At 41.1% G+C, this 19,945-nt stretch overlaps 1 protein-coding gene across 6 annotated transcripts in view; it reads right to left on the bottom strand.

Annotated features, from left to right (window-relative positions):
- Cep70 (centrosomal protein 70) overlaps positions 1–19,945 on the bottom strand; it is a 56,518-nt gene that overhangs the window by 25,821 nt on the left and 10,752 nt on the right. For 5 of the 6 annotated variants that reach the window (XM_085827938.1, XM_021172782.3, XM_029481713.2 and 2 more), the window contains exons 3-6: positions 13,325–13,447; positions 5,576–5,666; positions 5,283–5,406; positions 4,426–4,606 (exon numbers count right to left, since the gene is read on the bottom strand). In XM_085827938.1, the coding sequence (XP_085684064.1) occupies positions 4,426–4,606; positions 5,283–5,406; positions 5,576–5,666; positions 13,325–13,447 (519 nt within the window). The remainder of the gene's footprint in view (positions 1–4,425; positions 4,607–5,282; positions 5,407–5,575; positions 5,667–13,324; positions 13,448–19,945) is intronic. The other variant, XM_021172784.3, reaches the window with a different exon arrangement.

The raw sequence follows: 19,945 nt of genomic DNA, 5'->3' as shown, positions 1-19,945 counted from the left end.
GAAACCGGGCATGACCTCAATAGCTAAGTGGTGAAGATGCCAGTGTGTAAGTCAGCCAAAACCTAGAAGTAATCATTGAGATGGATTGTGTTCTTGGCATATATTCATTAAACAGTGATGAGATTCATAGCATTTTTGTGTATCATGTATTCTGACAATGCTCACCTCTGTATCTCCGTATCTTTCCTTTTCTTCTTCCCCACTGCTTTTCATTCCCCCAGTCTGGCTTCAACTTTCAAGACATGCATGCATACATGCACGCATGTACACTGCAGTAAGCATAGATGTGCAAGTGTCTGTGGTACGTTAACCTACAGTCTTTGGAGTGCACCCAGGAAGAGTAGACTGGTAGTATAACTGGATCATATGGTAGTTTAAGTTTGTTGAGGAACCTCCACACTAATTTCTATTCCTTTGGGTAAGGGTTCTCGTTTTTTCAAATCCTCATCATCACTTGTTGTTACTTGCTTTCTTAATTACTGGCATTCTGACTAGAGTAAAATACAATCTCAATGTAGTTTTAATTTGCATTTCCTTGGGGGCTAAGAGTGCTGACCATTATTTGTCTATTTATGGGTCACTGGTACATCAATCTTTTGAGAAAAGTCTGCTCATTAATTAGGCTATTTATCCACTGACTGTATTTTGTTTTGTTTGTTGTTGTTGCTGTTGCGGCAGGGTTTCTCTGTATAGTCCTGGCTGACCTAGAGCTCACTCTGTAGACCAGGCTAGCCTGGAATTCAGAGATCCGCCTGCCTCTGCCTCCTGAATGCTGGGATTAAAGGTGTGCGCCACCACGCCTGCCTGCATCTTTATATATTCACAGCTAGTACAGTTTTCTCCCCTTCTCCTGGTTGTCTTTTTACCCTGTTGCTTGGTTCCTTTCCTGTGGAGAGGCTTTTAAATTCTTGATATTATTTCATGAGCTATTGGAGTCCTTTTCAGAAAGTCCCTGCCTATGTCCATATTTTAAGAGGTTTCTCTGTTTTTTTTTCCCCTAAAAATTTCAATTTCAAGTATTACATCTTGAATTGATTTTTGTATGGGGTAAGAGATAAGGATCTAGTCTCATTTGTCTACATATGGATATTCATGTCTCCCTGTACTGTGTTGAGATGCTGTCTCTTTCTCAAATGTAGTATTTGGCATCTTTGCCCAAAATTCAACTGGCTGTAAGTGTTTAATTCTCGGTTGTGTATTCTATTTCACTGATACATTTTATACCAGCAACACCAAACTGGTGTGTTTTTTTTAAAGAATTATTTATTTTATGTATATGAATACACTGTAGCTGTCTTCAGACACACCAAAACAGGGCATCAGATCCCAGTACAGATGGTTGTGAGGCACCATGTGGTTGCTGGGAATTTAACGCAGAACCTCTGGAAGAGCAGTCAGTGCTCTTAACCGCTGAGCCATCTCTGCAGCCCACCAAACTGTTTTTGTTACTATAGCTCTGTGGTTATAACTTGAAACCAGAATAGTACTATCTCCAGCATTATTACTTGCAGCCAGAACTGCTCTCGCCATCAAGGGCCTTAACTGTTACCTTATTCATACTGGGGCTGTTTATTCCATATCTGTGAAAACTGTCATTTGAATTTTGATAGTTGTTAAAGAAATTGCTTTTGGTAATAAAACCACTTTCTAATTCTGTCAATCCATAAACTGTGAACAGGAAGACTTTCATCATATAGTGTCTTTTTCAATTTATTATTTTTATTTCAATGTTTCATTTTTCATTCATGAGCTGAGAGCTCAGTGGGTAAAGTACTTGCCAAGAAAGCAGGGGGACCTGCACTTTGAGTCTCCAAACCCACATAAAGCCAGATGCAGTAGCATCCATCTGTATTACCGCCATACATATGGCAAAATGGGAACAAAGGCAGAAAAATCCCCAGAAGCTCACAGTCCAGGTAATTATGCTCTGTACAAAATTCACTATGATCTGCTCACAGGGCTTTATTGTACATGGTTCAAGGTAATATAACTATAGAAAGAGAAATATGATATCTATACTGGCCACTAAAACCTCTATATAGGGTAGTAAGATTCATAATGGGAACTATGACCTCTAGTAGGGCATAATGAAATAAATACATTTCCAATATGAGTGTTTAACAGGTAGAAATGGATCTCTACTCGTGAGCATTACGACTCCATATAAGACATTATGAGCTCTGTAAGGAGGACACTGTGAGCTGTAAACAGCACAGGGAACTGTAATCTACATATAAGACATCATGACTTTTATTAAAGAGGCCCTTATGACATCTATAAAGTGCCCTAAGAGATGAACATACATGCAATATGAGATCCCTGCCAGGACTGTGTGCTGCATATAAGTGTACAAGGAGATATACAGAGGAGACTGTGACATCTATACAGAACCTTGTAAGCTTATATAAAGATGCGGTGTGATCTACATACTCCAGGATGAGCTCTAAATCACACGCACTGTGAACTCTATTCAGGGCACTAGCTCTATACTAGGCACTAAGAGCTCTGTACAGGGCACTTGGGGTCCATCAAGGATACTATGAGCTCACAGATATAATATGTCCTCTAATCAAGAGCATCTTGAACTATTCAGGGGTACACTATGAGTTTATAAAGGACACTATGAGTTATATAGATACATTATAAGTTCAATACAAATCAGACACACACACAAAAGGATAGGTGAGTGTGTGTGTGCACTGTAAGATGTGTACTTGGGATTATAAAGTCTAAACAGATACATGATGAGCTTTAGTCATACATGATATAAACTCAGTGGAGATGTATTGAATTCTACACAGGTCACTATCATGGCCATGAACTCCATACAGGTTCACTATGAGAAATCCACAAGGCACTATGAGACTTGAACAAGGCTGTCTTAGCTCCATGCAGAGTACTCTGAAATCTTTAATAGTCTTTATGGGCTACAAAAAGAATACTACAAATTCTTCATGTACAAGATGAAGTCTGACCTGGGAGCTCTATATAAGTGGACTATGAGTTCTACAGAGAATTCCAGGAGCTTTCCACATGGCCTATGACCTCTAAATATGGTAGTATGGATACTAAAAAAGGTGTACTCTGAACTTCATGCAGTTGAAATGAGCTCAACCGGTGGCACACAATATACTCACCAGAGGTGCACTACAGGTTTTACATAACGCCATGCACTTTATTATATAGGTGTATTTATATATTAAGCTCCATCGGGTAAATTGTGAGATCTATTCATGTTTCCAATACCTAAGACAACTCTGTTACCATTGTGATCCAACATGATGACCAAGAACACCTTGGGGGAGGAAAGGGTTTATTTGACTTATATTTCTACATCATAGTCAATCACAGAGGGAAGTCAGGACAGGAAATCCAACAGGCAGGAATCTGGAGTTAGGAGCTAATGCAGAGGCCATGAAGGAGAGTTGCTTACTAGTTTGCTTCTATGGCTGGCTCAGCCTGGTTTCTTACCCAGGCCCTCCAGCCCATAGGTGGCCTCACCCACCCATCATGGGCTGGGGCCTCCCACATCAATCACCAATTAAGAAACTGCCCCCACATAGAGGTGCACTATAAGATCTACACAGGACACCATAAACTCTAAACAAAGCATTATGGGCTATATGAAGGCACTGTGTGCTGTGTACCGGGCAATATATGCTCAATACAGAGCAAGCGTTGTATTCTGGGTATTATGACATTATTATGTATACACTGTAAGGATTTCTTTGCAGATAACTGACTTCTATAATATTCATTATGGGATATACATACAGTATTATAAAGCATTTACAGAGAAATCTGAGCTCATTGCAGGCCAATTTGAGATCTATTTCAGGCACTGTTACCTATATACAGGACACGGCAGCTCTAAACATGGTACTATGTTTGCTATAAAGTAGACTTAGGTTTACAAGTGCAGGAAGAATTCCTGTGCAGATATAATGAGCTATGCAATAGTGCAGTGTGAGATGCTGAAAGGCTCAATGGTTTAGGAGCACTTCCTAATCTTCTACAGGAGCTGAATTCAGTTTCCAGCATCCATAAGCTCCTGTAACTCCAGTTCCAGGAGACCTAACACCCTCTTCTGGCCTCCAAAGGCACCCATACATTCATGGCATACACTCACATAGACACATACGTGAATCTTTTAGGAATCCTCGTGAAACTACAACATGCAGCCACACAGATGAATCTCAAAATGGGGTACTAAATAGAAAAGATCACCTATTAACATTCCTGGCCTATGCCAATGTTAACTGTTTTCTTCTAACACCTCTCTACATACTTCAAAGCATTTGGATTCCCTTGACCTCTTTGCCACAGACATACAGCATGGAAGGCACATGGAAACTGGGACTAGGATGAACTGTTTCAACACTAACCATCAGATAACAATTATACCTATATAATTCAATACAGTACCTGTAACATTTTATATTCCTTTTGAAGGTCTTTTATTCTATTTTGTTGCTGGCAAACCCTGTTTAGGGATTCATCTTCCAATTCACCAATTTTGGATTTCACACTGTCCATAATCTGCTGCAGGTCATTGGCTCGCTGTTCCTGGTGTGCTGCTCGGTTCTGTTCTAGCTGAAGTTCACTTCTAATTAACAGACACAATTTCTTCCCTCAGTGTCAAAATAAACCAGATCATACATGCCATATAATAGCTTACTTTCCAAAAAGTCTTCACATTCTTAATATTTCTTATTTTGCTTTGGTGCCAAGAATCAAAAATTAGCATTATTAGCACTGAACTACAGCCCAGCCTCTACACTTCTAGATCTTCTAATAGTTCTGCAGTCATGCCCATGACATAGCCAGTCTTGTCCACCTTATAGGAGAGAGTAACAGAAGAAACAGAGGGTGCCATTACATATCAATGCTAAATGCTACCTAAAGTCATATCTACTCAATGTTTGCCCATTTATCTGTAAAACTATTGTTTTACATTTAATACAAATGAAATTTCAGGGTGTTGGAGAGATGGTTCAGTGGTTAAGAGCACTGGATACTCTTCCAGAGGACCCAAACTCAGTTCCCAGCATGCATAGTGGTTCACAATCATTCATAACTCTAGTTCCAGAGGATCTCATATCCTCTTCTGAACACTGAGGGTTCAGGCACCCATATGGTACACTTACATACATTCTAACAGAAACACTCATACACATAAGATGAAAAAAAAAAACCCCAAAGTATAATGACATTTCAGGCTCCTCTTCAGACTGTGTTTAGCGTGCATGCAGTCAATTCCGGGGCGCTCCCCACTGTCTTACTTAAGTTGCTGGTTGGTCTCTATAAGCTCCCGTATCATGCTCTGCTGACGTGTTGTTTCTTCCATCAACGTTTTCAAAATCTGCCTCATTTTTTGTGATGATTGTTTGTCAAAAACAATGAAATCTGCATTGTATAAAGAATTATATAAACTTACATATATATGCTTATACACACACACACACACAAAAGAGAGAGAAAGAGAGAGAGAGAGATGGTAAAACCATTTTAAGATTTAAAAAAAACTTCTTAAAACTACATTTTTGTACCCAACAAATCAGCAGGATGTAGTTACCTCTGAGATCTGCTCCTTTGACTAGACATAAAGGTTTGAAGCCATGCGTCATCAGTAGCCCATTGATGCTTTCCCATTCTGCTTCCTCCTGCTACAAGCACAGCAGAGAAAAAAAGGAATCACTTTAAGATGTGAAGAAAAATCTTGTATATGATTTCCTATGTTTTCAGAAAACATTGGACCTCTAGGACTTTGGATTTGTAGATGTCCATGTGCGTCTCTGCACGTAGGTAGGTACGACGAGCACATTAAGTTCACTGCCTGTACATACTGGACAAGCGTCAGCCTCTTGAGCTTGAGGTGGTTGTGAGCCACATGGCATGGCTGCTGTGTTCTTGGGAGACCAGTGAGCCATCCTTCCAGCACTCAGAAGGTTTTATAAATGTTTTTCCTCCAGATAGGGTCTCACTGTAACCCTGGCTGGAGTCAAACTGGCAATGTTAGACCAGGTCAGCTTTGAACTTAAAGAGATGTGACTGGCTCTGCTTCTCAAGTTCTAGAATGAAAGACTTGTGTGTCATGCCTGGTTTTAATATAAAATTGTATGTATTAAATTAAATTTAGTGGGTTTTTTTTACTATAATTAGCAACATAATAGAAATATGCAAATGAGTAAATTGTTACATTATACAAAATAATCACATGTAGGCCTTAGTGGGAAATTAAAACAAAAACAACTTGTAATTTCAATGAAAAAGAGAAGTCTAATTAAATAAGATCAAATTAGGCCATACTGAGAGGATACAACTGAAAACTAAAACCAGGCACTCTGAAACAAGTATCCCTTTAACAATGATGAAAAAGAAATCAAGGGTTGTGTGAGGCCTGACTAGGGAAACGACCACTTCTGAAGGGGCAGGCTCAGGGCAGGTTGCTTTTATGACCTTCAACAGTAAGGTTAAACAAGAAGAAGAGAGGTTAAGTTCTACATACAAAAACCAGATTGCAAGATTGATCTGTCCAGGTTCCTCTGTAATGTGAACTCATTTGAGATTGTTCAGCTACTCCTGAAGTGACAGATAGAGAAGTAATATTGGTGTCCTGACAAAAATCAAGACAATGTTCGAGCACAGAAGGCTTTTGGAGCTATGGGAAGAGCTCACAAGCTGCTCTTATATCAGGAACAGAAGAGTGCCCTGATGGAATTCAGGCAGAAAAACCACACTGTGAAGGGACGGGGCATTAAAGGAAGGAAAGCCTACAGATGTGGAGAGTGATCCTGAACTGTTCAAACAAGCACCATACAAACAAATCATGAAATGGTTTGCTGAGCCGCACATTAAAAGAGAGAGAAGCCAAAGACACACATGGAGGAAGTGACAAAGTGGGGCTGAAGCTCAAGGAAACGCCAATGAGAAAAGTCAAGATGGTCAAGTGGATAGCAAATGAAATCTACAGGCAAACACCAATGAAGAGTCAGACCTTCCCAAGACCACACAAGGTCAAAATAGCACGAGTGGCCAGCTGGGTCACGGCGACAGAACGGAGGGCTCGTTCTTTCCTCCCAATTCCACCAACATAGAGAAACAATAACTTTCTAAGTTCATCTTTTCACCACAATTTAATACCAGAGTCATCCTTTTGTGCATTGACAGGAGGGGCTCAGCTGATCTACCTACCTACCTACCTACCCCCAGATTTTGCCAGCTGAACAAGTAGAAGGAGCCACTGTTGGTGCTTATAAGTCTATAGCTTTTTTTTTAATTAATCGTTTTATTTGTTCACATTTCAAAACCTATATCTTAATGTTCTGTACTGGGTTTTGATGGTTAGAAACTTCATGGATAGTTCCTGGAAATCGTCTTGCTCACTGTGAGTTCAGACAAGCTTGGGCTACCTCAGAAATCTCTTTGCTTGCTTCTGAAGGTGCCAGCCTCAAAGTCCAAGAACAGGCAAAGAAGGCATTTGTGAACACACTGTGCAGTCACTCAATGTGGGAAGCCATTCCGGACTCCCTGGCCAGCCGGACAGAAATCTATGCCAGGCAGTAAACAAGCCCATATTTGGTGGATGGCTCACCCTTAATCCCTGATTGGCTGAGCAAGCCTGCCTGGTGAGGTGATGTGACCTGTGGTGATTGGTTGAGGCGTGGTTGTGGCTTAGCTGCCTGAGTAAACTGCTTTAAGAAGAACCAGTGGTTGCGTTTTCCTTGTTGGTCGAGTTGGACACAACAACTCAATGCTCCCAAGCCCTGTGATGTTTGATGTGTTTCTGCTATTGACTGACCAACCATTTTGATCTATAACCATAAGCCAGGGAGATGTCTAAGCAGCCACAGCTAGCCTCCAGTCTCCCGACCATCACTGCTCGTCAACCCCCAAAGGAGCCACAGCTGCCAAAGCCTACCCCAATCACCATCAACTCAAAAATAAACAGCAAGACAGAGACTCAGCAGCCACCCTTCCTCCATACCCCCAGACACCAAGCTAGGCTCCATAGGTAACTACGCATGCAGCAGCAGGGGACAAGAGAGGCACTAGGATCCTAAATTAGTTCACTATAAGAAATGGATATGGTTTTATCAACAGAAATGACACCAAAGATGATGGATGCACCCAAGAGATTGACATAAAGAAAAAGTCCAAGAAGAACCTTTTGGAAGGAGAGACTCAAATTTGATATTGTTTAAAAAAGGGTGGGGAAGAAGCAAATGTTACAGGCCCTGTGGAGTTCCAGTTTAAGACAGGAAGTACAATTATACATGATGATATATATCCACCTCACAGGGGTTCTCTGTGCAATTACCCCAACAGTGAGAACAGGGTAAAGAAGGAAGGATCAGAGAACCCAGCAACTCAGGCCCTACCCCAGGTAAAGTTCCCCACTTTACCACACAAGAAGATCCTATGGGTATCAACCATAGTATTTCAAATCCTCCTGTGGAGAGAAGTGGGGGAGGTTGTTAATACTCAGGGTGCAGGAGAGCAAGCCAGAGCAGTAAGACGGACTATTCATGGTGTTATAGACCATGATTCTACAGGGCTCTCTTCACCAAAGACAGCATGGAGAAGAAGGCAACAAAGGCAAGGAAAATCAAAGAGATGAGACCCAATGTCAACAGTCACCCCACATAGGTATCACACCCAGCAACACCAATTATCCATGGGGATGCCCAAAGAACTCTAAGCCACAAGATGGCAGAGATAAAAGTAGCTGAGTCATCAGCTGAGAATCTGTCCACTCTTGAGGCTGGGCAGGGCAGGGCAGGGCAGAGCAAATGCTGGCTTACCATCTCTATCAGCTTCTGGCTTAGCCACCCAACAAGAATAAATGAATAGGAAATCTTTCTTTTCTTTTCTTTTTTTTTTTTTTTTTTTGGTTTTTTGAGACAGGGTTTCTCTGTATAGCCCTGGCTGTCCTGGAATTCACTTTGTAGACCAGGCTGGCCTCGAACTCAGAAATCCACCTGCCTCTGCCTCCCAAGTGCTGGGATTAAAGGCATGCGCCACCACCGCCAGGTGGAACTGAAGATCTTAATTGCTTACTTTTTGTCAACAAACCAGGTATCCTGCTGGGGGCCAGCCCCAACTGTTCTTCTGCCTTCTCCAGGCAGTGGAGGGGGAAGGGCATTGGGGGAATTAAGACTTGATCTTAGGAGATATTTAGGGTTGCTGTATAATAAAACGTTTACCTGTCTAAGTCACTTTGCTACAATAGCTGACCTGCCTGAGTCCTTTTAAGGTCAGAAACTGCAAGTCTCTGGCATTTAACACCTCATCAGGAAACAGCAGGGTACTAAGTAAAGGATTAACTGCTAGAGCCTTCTCCCTCTTGTCCAGATGCCTTTAGCTTGTCAGGCTAGGGGGAAGTTTGGAGCAATAAACTTGTATTGAACCAGGAGAAGAGAATCACACTCACAGAAGGAAAAACTTTAATACAAGCAAATATGGATTAAACTCACATAATTCATATAAAGATTCATGCTTATAAACATTCATAAATCTCCATTCCTACCAGTTGGGCCCAGTTTTCATACTGTCCCATAATTGCATACTTCACACACACACACACACACACCCATACTTACTTATGTATATGGAGAAAAAGACAAAACCCCAGTGCAGAACTCACTCATTCTGGAGGAAAAATGTGCTCCAATCTTTATTGCATTGAGAAAGAAAAAGCTTCTACCCTTTTATTGCTAAATGAATAAACCCAAGTCTGTAAGAAGAAATCTTTGTACTCTTTAGTAAGACTAAGCCTGCTTTGCTATTAAGAAAAGACCTGTTCTGTCCCATGGTAAGGAGAAGCCTGCTTGCTCCTTCCACTTTCTCTGCAGCTTCTTTTTTTCCTCTTTCCCTCTGCATTTTGCAGATCACTCTTTTAATTTTTTAAGTTGCCTTATATTTTCTAAGTTATTCCACTTTGCATTCTTCTTCTAATCTTGCACTCTCCTCCTGCTCTGATGTAACAATGCTCTTACTCCCAGTGCCTTTACTTCCAAGTTCCTGTGTTTACTTCTGTCTCCTCTCTTTGTCCTCAGTACTTATACATCTTTCAGAATACATGATCACATGGTAAAAAGTTCACTACAAGTTTACACATAAATTCAAATTAACATCGAATAAGTTTACAACAGAGGATGTTTACATGCATATCCATTAGGAGTATACCACCTGTCACCAGCTCTGCAGGTTCATGGACTATAACTTTTGTTACCAAGATATTAGTGAAGTCTTGTATAGATAAACTCAGTCAATATTTTATCTTCTGTCCTAGCACCTATAGCAAATCACTAGTTCCCTTTTTATGACCATTGGTTAATGGTCTTACAACCTATTGGAATGTGACTGAGTAGTAGATGCCTGCTAGCCATCTCAGAAGCAATCAACAGGTGACACTAAAGACTGGTAGAGTTCTCACTGCAGTTTTGACTATTAGGAAGGATTTAATAGCAGTGTTATTATAAAAGTGCTTAATAATTACTATAATTTTAGGAATTCTTATAGGATCATCATTAAGGATTAAGAAATCATCTATTTGTCTATATAGCATATATACAAGGCAGTATATCTTCATTGTTCTACAGAGATCTGCTCAAAAGGGTAGGCTAATACGTAGGGAATTGTTATTTATAATAACAGGAAAAGCATATAAGTAGCAGGAATCTTTCATAAAATGAATTTATTCTGGGCCTTGCCTATTGTAGACTTTAATACAAGGTGAACCCATCTCAGGAAGATCACCTGCTAGTTTTTAGCTTCTACTCATTGGCTCCTAACAGTACCCAAGAGCTATTCTGTGCCAATACAATATGGAGTTTTATTATTTTAACATAGAGACATCTTTTTGGTATGTATATGAGTGTTTTGCCTTCATGTATGTCTGTACCTGGTGCCTGGTGCCTGAGGAGATCAGAAGAGAGTGTCAAGTCCCCTAGAACTAGAGTTGCAGACAGTTGTGAGCCACCATATGGGTGATAATAACTATATTAAAGCCTGGCTTTACTCCATACATCTTTAAATTTTTTTAAAGGCTTAATTATTATTTTTACTTTGTATATGTGTGTGTTTGAGTAAGTTTTATATAAAGCACATTTGTGAGAAGCTAAGATAGCATTGAATCTCCTAGATCTGGAGTGACAGACAGTGATGTGCCACCTGATACAGGTGCTGGGAGCTGAACCAGAGTCTTCTCCAGGAGCAGCAAGCACTTCTGAGTGCTGAGTCATCTCTCCAGCTCTACCTTTAAAGGTTTTTAAGTTGTTTCATTTTTGGTCACATTGAAAATTTTAAGAATTTCATCTTTTTTAGCTGGGCATAGTGGCACATGCCTTTAATTTCAACATTAGGAAGGCATAGGAAAGTGGATCTCTGTTAATTCAAAGCCTTACTGGTGGAGAGAGCCAAGTTCCACGCCTTTAATCCCAGTACTCGGGAGGCAGAGGCAGGCAGATTTCTGAGTTCCAGGACAGCCAGGCTGCACAGAGAAACCCTGTCTTGAAAAACCAAAATAATTTTTTTTCTACAATAAATAAAAAGTACAGACTACAAACACCTATGAAGGGGGTGATTCTGATGCTAAGGTCCTGTTTTCCAATGGTTCTTGATCGATCGATCAATACAGATACTACAACCAATAGCTGAGGATGGGGTGGGACACTTAAAAAGAGTTTTGCAGGAGAATGCAGAGAGAATGGAGAGAATGAAAGAAGAGGAGGGTGGAGGAGCGACAGGAGAAAAGCTAGCCAGCCATGTGAGTTTTCGGTTGGAGTGTCCAATGGCCACTCTATTCGATTATGTCTAGGGTTGCAGGGGCAGTTCAGGAGTGCCCAGTCATTATGTTAGCAAAGGCATTTTAAGGCTAACTGGTGTGAGGGAACCTAGGTGGGGGCTGGTATAATTAAAAAACAAAAAAAACTCAGCAAGTGCTGTGCATGGTAGCATATACCTTTGATACAAGCACTCAGGAGGCAAGAAGCAGACCTCATTGAGTTGAAAGCCAGCATGGACTATACAGTCAGATCCTATCTCAAAAGGGGGGGCAGGGGTAAGAGAGCCTGGAGAGATTGCTTAGATTTAAAAGCATTTACTGCTGCTGCGGAGGACCCAGGTTCAGTTCCCAATACCCACATGGCAGCCCATAACCATCTGTAATTTGGGTTCCAAGAGATCCAATGCCTCCTCTGGCCTTATCTCTACAGGCTCCTGCACACACATATGTTCTGTCCACTAAAATTATTAAAAACAAAATGTTTTTGCTTATGGTCACATTTCATATGAACAAATAGTCCATGCTGTTATCTGATGCCTCTTGTATATTGTATAACATGAATGTGTACACATGTGATGTTATCTGATGCCTCTTGTATATTGTATAACATGAATGTGTACACATGTGATGTTATCTGATGCCTCTTGTATACTGTATAACATGAATGTGTACACATGTGAAGGCCAGTGGTGGTGGTGGTGGGGCATTAAATGTCTTGGTCTGTCACTTTCTACTATAGTGTCTTTCACTAAACCTTGAACAAGACTGGTGGCTGGCAAACTGTGGTAATCCTGAGTCTATAACCCATCTGCCCACCTACCATCCCTGATGGCACTACAGAAATGACCATGACCACACTGCAGAGTTCTGGGGACTTAAAATGCAGGTTTCATGCTTATACACCTTTCTCACTGAGCCATCTTTCCAGGCTATATCTTAAGAGAAAAAAAATACAACTGTTGTTTACAGATACTAAAAATAGACCTGAAGAGATGGCTCGGGGTTAAGAGCGCATTACTCCTCTGCTCTTAAAAATGGACCCAAGTTCTGTATCCAGGACCCATGTCAGCTCCCAACTGCCTGAACTCCAGCTTCAGAGGGGATTCGATGCCTCCAGCCTCTATAGGAACCATATGCATACCTCCCCTCCACACACACATAATCTGAAACAATAAAAATATGACAGTCCTTACTCTGGAGTTTAACCAATCTTTTTAGAAAGGATTTTTAATTACATGTACTTGTGTAAGTGTTTGGGGATAGGGTGGAGGGAGGGACAATATGTTCAAGTGAGTGTAGTGCCCAGAAGAGAGTGTTGGATTCCCTAGAGCTGGAGTTACAAGTGATTGGGAGCTGCACAATGTAGGTGCTGGGAATTGAACTTGGGTTCTCTAGGAAAACAGTATACCCTCTTAACCAATGAGCCATCTCCCCAACCCCACCAATCTTTTTAAAGTCATAATTTTCATACTTGCACACCTAGCAGTCTTTTGAACATACTTTGAAAAATAGTGACCTAAAATATTTTGAGTTTACCTGTTTTTCAATCATGAGTCTGTTTGATAAAAGGCTAGAATCCTGGGCTTTAGAAGCTGCTGGAGACAGCGGTTCTTTTGTAGAATCTGAAGTAGAGATCGGCAATAAAAATATTTGACCTCCCTGGATGAAAAAAGAAAAAGTGCAACAGAAGTTACAAAGGTCCGGGGCTGCAGCGCAGTAGGCAGAATGCCTGTCTATCACATGGACGGTGCTGGGTTTGATCTCTGTCTGCATAAAACTAGTGTGGTGGTGCTCGCCTATACTCCAAGGTCTCAGGAGGAGTGGGCAGGAGGAACAGAACTGCAAAGTCATTCTCAGCCACAAAGAAAACTCTATGTAGGGTTACCCTTGCTGAGACAAACCAACGCCCACGCTCTCAAGCGTGGTTTACTTTCTTGCCGAGTGCCTGTTTCCTTCTTAATCCTCAAGCTTACACTCTACTTCCGCTGAGCGTGGTGGCACAGGGTTAATCCCAGCACTTAGGAAGCAGAAGCAGGTGGATTTGAGTTCAAGGCCTGCCTCATCAAAACAAACAAAATCTGTCTTTAAAAGGTCTTTTAATAATTTGCCCCCCAAATACATATATTTAAAAGAATATACCAATCATCTGGCAGTGGTGGTGCACACCTTTGTTCTCAGCACTTGGGAAGCGAAGGCAGGTGGATCTCTGTGAGCTTGAGGCCAGACTGATCTACAGAGCAAGCTCTAGGGCAGCCAGGAAATCTTGTCTCAGAAAACAAAAGAACAAAAACAAAACAAAACAAAAACACCCCAAAACAAAACAAAAATGAAAAAAAAATCCACTTCCACTATTCCTACAGAAAAAATCAGATTACCCTTATATAAATATTTACTTCCTAGATAACATGCCTGTACAAGATGTATATGAATAAATCCTATCTTATACTGTTCTATAGAATAAAAAATTCATACAAAAAAAAGAGAAATAGCTGTTTAAAAGAATATATATATATACATATATATATACATATATATATATATATATATATATATATATATACAAATACAGATACAGATACACACACACACACACACACATCACATCACATGAATCACAGGAGGTTTTCTGCATGTTGCCCTGGCTGTCTGGAATTTACTATGTGTAGACCAGGCTGGCCTTGAACTCAGAGATCATCTGCCTCTGCCTCTAGGTGCTAGAATTTACAGGTATGTGCCAACATGCCTAGCCCACGATATTTTGAAAAGATTGTGAGGCTACTGAACTGTTAACATTAAGGAATTTCTATTCAAAAATCTAAAAGGGCTTTGTCTAATCCACAGTTTCTAATCAGTTCACTGGACTACAAGGCGAGACACCAAAAACGTTGCTACACAATCTTTACTTCTAAGTATATCAAAAGTCAGGAACAAGAATTTCTGTTTGGCCCACAAAAAATAAATAAAATAAGATTACTATTCTGGGGGAAAATAATTACTTGATTTCTTTTGATATGTAGATAAAACTTTCCAGGGGCAAAAGAATTTCATATTCATTAGCATCATAGAATCTGAAAATTACTTAAAACTAACTCCCTTGCTAGCAGGACCATGTGAAGGAGAGTTGACTACGTCAGGAAAGATCCCTGAGCAGGAGCAGCAGTTACACAGAGCAGCCATTCAACCACACGCGTCAGGGAGGGAGAAGGGAGTGATGCTGTCGCTACTGGGAAGAACTGTTCCAGGTTCCCAGCTAGTATATAAACCAGACACTGTAAATCTGCTGAGAAATCTGTCATTGAAAAGAAGTGGGCTAGAAGTGTAGCTAGCTCTGCTCTGACCTTTGAGGATTGAGGCTTGGAAACCTGGGTAGTGGTGGTGAGGAAATAAAGGACAGACAGAGCTCCACATGCAATGCAGCTGGAATCTGGTGGGTTCTCTAGCACCACCACTACAACCTGGAGCCTCGGAGCTCGGATTAGGTACAGCACAGGGGAGGCCTTAGCTCTATGTAAGCAGTCTCAGGCTGTAAGGGTACTGGAGAAAGCCCCAGTTGCTAGTCATTGTACAAACTGGCCAATCTTTCCTGAACAGGCATTGTGACTCCTGACTCCTGAGGAAAACTTCAGCCTGACCCACACAGTTAACATCGCCATCTATTTCCTATGGGTCAACTGGTCTCTAAATCCTCAACAGACCTTGCTCATATCAAAACACACATTCACGCAGAATTTCCTCCTCTCCCTAGGACAGACGAAGCCCTGGGTTGTGTCCTTAGCACTGTATAAGTGGGGTGTAGCATGGTAAATGCCTATAATCCCAGCACTCAGGGAGTACAGGTAGGAGAAACAGAGTCTAGGATTACCTTACATAGCAAAGTCTAAGGTCAGCTTTGGGCAACAAGAGAACCAGTCTAAAATAGAGATTACAATAAGATAAAGGTTTAAAACTTCTTCTCTTCTACAGACATTTAATAAAACTCAAGTTGAGAAAATGAATACAAAATACAAAAGCATTCCAACTTAAAGTTGTGCCTTAGACTCAAGGTGTGGATAAGAAGAGAAACAGGTTCTCCACTAACCTAGATTCTGGCTTCACTCTTCTAGACTATTCCACCCCTCTACTAATAAATAGAACGTCCAAGCACTTGGCGGAAGCAAGTGAGAGCCTCTCTGAGGGCCTGGAACTGTTAACATTAAAAAAAAAAAAAATGTTTCACCTCATTTAGCAGACTGTCCAAGATAACCAAAGCATACAAGGAGTAAGATACAAAAGAGCCTCTAGGCTCAAAGCTGAAATCCCAGCACTCAGAAGACTGAGGCAGGAGGATCTCCACAAGTTTGAGATCTCCCTGGGCTTAGCAAAGGTTTCTATTGCTGTGATCAACACCTTGACCAAAAGCAACTGGTGGAGGAAAGGATTTCCTTCATCTCAGAGCTCCCCACACTGCATGATTGCAGAAAGTCAGGGCAGCCTCTTGGAGGGCTTGCTCTTTCCAGCTAGCTCAACCTACCTGCTTATGCACTCCAGGACCACAGGGTTGGCCCCACCCACAATGGCCTGGGCCCTTCCACCTCAATCATTAAGAAAATGGCCCCACAGGCCAGACGACAGGCCAAATGTAAATGAAAAAAATCTAATTAAAAAATTGTAAAAAATAAAAAAATAAATATAAAATTGGGATAAAATTTTAAAAAAAGAAAAAAAATTTTAAATGGCATTTGAGTAAAATTTTTTTTTTAAAAAAAGAAGGCTTTCTCAACTACAGCTTCCTCTTCTCAGGTAACTCTAACTTTTGTCAAGTTAACAAAAACTAAGCAAACAAACAAACAAAACCCAAACACTCAAGCAGGACAGGTATATAACGAGCTCCAGAACCAGCCTGGACTGAAGATAAATATCTAAAAAAAAAAATTAAAAAGGAAAAGAAAGAAAAGAAAAAAGCATAAGAAGTCACAAAGAAAACAAACAAAAGTTATCTTCTAAAAGGCTTCTGATGGAGTAATTATTAGGTATATATAATGAAAACAACAATGTCCACAATGTTCAAGGTCTAATCATTTTTCTTCGAGGCAGACACTCCTCAGCATTGGGTTGATAGGCAAGTACCACTTAGTAATTTACTTTATGCTGGCATACTTCCTCATGAAGGGAGTCAACTAGAGAGGTACAGGATATTGCCAATGACACCTGAGAATTGAGTACACTTATGAATTAAAATTTATTTAAAAGATTTTTCTTTGTTGATAGAGGTATAGTCCGTGGTAGAGTGCTTGCTTAATATTCATGAATCCTGAGTTCAATCTACACACACTAGGGGGTGGGGGACGGAGATCCAAGTCTAAAAAATTGGTGACAAATGATAGATTAGCTCCTTGCCTTGTTACTATGAAAAGAGCTGGCAAATGAAACGTAAGGATGAAGTGTAGGGATGAAGTGTAAGGATGAAGTGTAGGGATGAAATGTATGCTTGCTTTGGCTCACAGTTCAAGGGTACAAACCACAGTGATCACGGCAGCAGCAGCCTGAGGACAGGAAACCTGTTATTTAGTCCGGGATCCCAGCCCACAGAAATGTACCAACCATAGCAAAACGAATCTAGTAGAGGCAATTCCCCACACTTTACCCACAGGCTTGTCTGCTAAGCAATTCTAGTGCCTGTTGAGTTGATAATATCAACCATCACAATGGTGATAGCTTTTTGTAATTGTAATGCAAAAATAAAGAATCAGAACATAAGAAATGGAGAACTTCAAAGCTGAAGGAACCATGCTGATTTTATTCAGGGATCCTACAAATACTCAATGTGGGGTTGGCCCATTCCTCAATGTGCTCACTGAAGAACTACATTGCTGGGGCTAGAGACATGGCTCACCAGACAAAAGCACGTGCTCTTCCAGAGGCCCTGAGCTTGGCTCGCAGCACCCTTGCTAGGCAGCTTGCAGCTGCCTGTAACCCCACCCGCAAGGAATCCTACTTTGGGCCTACAGAACGAACTCAGCGGCTAACAGGATTGGTTGCTCTTCCAAAGGACCCAAGTTCAGATTCCAGAAACCTCATATCTCAGCACACAGCTGCCTGTAACTCCAGCTTGAGGAGGCACACTATCCTTTTCTGGTCTCCTCTGACACCCACAGTTCTATGTACATACATACATACATACATATACACACATACATATACATATATGTACACACAAATAAAAATAAAACAAATTGGACTGGAGAGATGGCTCAGTGGTTAAGAGCACTGACTGCTTTTCCAGAGGTTCTGAGTTCAAATCCCAGCAACCACATGGCGGCTCATAGCCATCTGTAATGAGATCTGATGCCCTCTTCTGGTGTGTCTGAAGACAACTACAGTGTACACAAATAAAATAAATCTTTTTTAAAAAAACAAAAATAAAACAAATCTTGCCTGTGATGGTAGCACACTCCTTTAATACGAGAAGCCAGGAAACAGAGGCAGAGGCAGGTGGATCTCTGTGAGTTTGAGGTTAGCCTAGTCTATATAGTGAGTTTCAGTACTACATAATCAAACTCTATATTTACAAAAAAAAAAAAAAAAAAAAAAAAAAAAAAATCCAGCAGTGCTGGCGCACACCTTTAGACCCAGCACTTGGGAGGCAGAAACTGGCAAATTTCTGAGTTGGAGGCCAACATGGTCTACAGAGCGAGTTCCAGGACAGCCAAGGATACGCAAGGATATGCAAGACTTACTGAGTAGATAGATCCCCACTAGCCAAAATAAGTTTTAACAATGATGACCACTGTAATCAACTAAAACCCAGCAAATAACTGCATCTATGATAATGTGAAAACAAATGTCTTCAGAAGATCAAGAACAGCACTGGGAATGTAGCTCAGAGGCACAGGTACTTTCCTAGATGTGCAAGACTCTGGGTGTGATTGCAAAATAACTGGTAAAAAACAAAACCAACTCTTCATTGTGAAATCAGTAAATAAATAAAATCAAGGTCTAGCCTGACTTTCCCATATGAAATGTACAGATGCATGCCTGTAAACCCAGCATACAAAGTAGAAGCAGGAAGATCAGAGGTTCAAGGTCATCCTCAGCTACATAGTGAGTTCAAGGCCAGCTGGGCTACAGAAGACCCTGTCTGAAAGAAGAGAAGAGAAAGGAAATAAGGAAGAAAGAAAAAGGGAGGAAAGAAAAGAAAGGAAAAGAAAAGAAAAAAGAAGTTGGCCAGGGCAATGGTGGTGCATCCTTTAATCCCAGCATGTGGGAGGCTGGGATTAATTTGATGCCTAGCTGCCTTGAGTTAAGGAGTTACTATTCATCAATCAAGTGCTTCAATGAGAGCTGTCTCAGGACAGTCTTGCTCTTGGGAGTGCTCCATAATCACGAGGAAGAACGAACTGCTCCAGGTGCAAAGACCGCGATAACACTACAATCACCAATGCTGTCAAGAGCTTCAACCCAGGCATCTGAGGCCTTTCTAGACCACAGCAGCTTCAGAAGGCATCTGAGACTAAGAGCTCCAGGCAAGGGGGCATGGCCAACTCTAGCTGATTCTGATCTCCCTGCAGCTATTCTCACTCAGAATGTAAGGGGGAACAACTCCCCAGAGGCTGCCAAGGAGCTGTGGTTGGCATAACATTTGTTCATGAATGGTTCCCAATCGAGGAAGATGGTTGGTACATATGTCATCAATGGAACTAGATACCATGAAGCTGTGGGTATAATTGGTCTCTTAGTTTCTTTTCCTGTGGCTGTGATAAAATACTTTGACAAAAGCAATCTTAAGGAACTGACAAGATGGTTCAGTGAGTTAAGCCACTTGAGGCCAAGCCTGACGACCCTAGTTCATGAACGCAGGACACAGAAGGTTGGAGTCCTCTGAGCTCCACATGTGCAGTAGCATAAGCATATTGGCACACACAGCCAATAAACAAGTAAATGTATTTCTATCTAACTGCTTTTTAAATATTGGTTTTGTGGTTTTGAGACAGAGTCTTACTATGTAACCCCGGCCTGACTTTGCCTCCTGAGTCCTGGGATTATAGGTGTGCAACGCCTGTGGTATGTTTTGAGAAGCAATTTATCAATGGGTGTGATGGTGCACACATTTAATCCCAGGATCTGGGAGACAGGAGCAGGCAGCTCTCTGTGAGGTTAGCCTGTTATTTGTTACTTAGC

Source organism: Mus caroli, unplaced genomic scaffold (assembly GCF_978045245.1).
Source record: "Mus caroli unplaced genomic scaffold, Mus_caroli_1 scaffold_11, whole genome shotgun sequence".
Taxonomy (NCBI): domain Eukaryota; kingdom Metazoa; phylum Chordata; class Mammalia; order Rodentia; family Muridae; genus Mus; species Mus caroli.
Note: the sequence above shows the minus strand (reverse complement) of the source record. Positions and strands in the feature narration are given on the sequence as shown.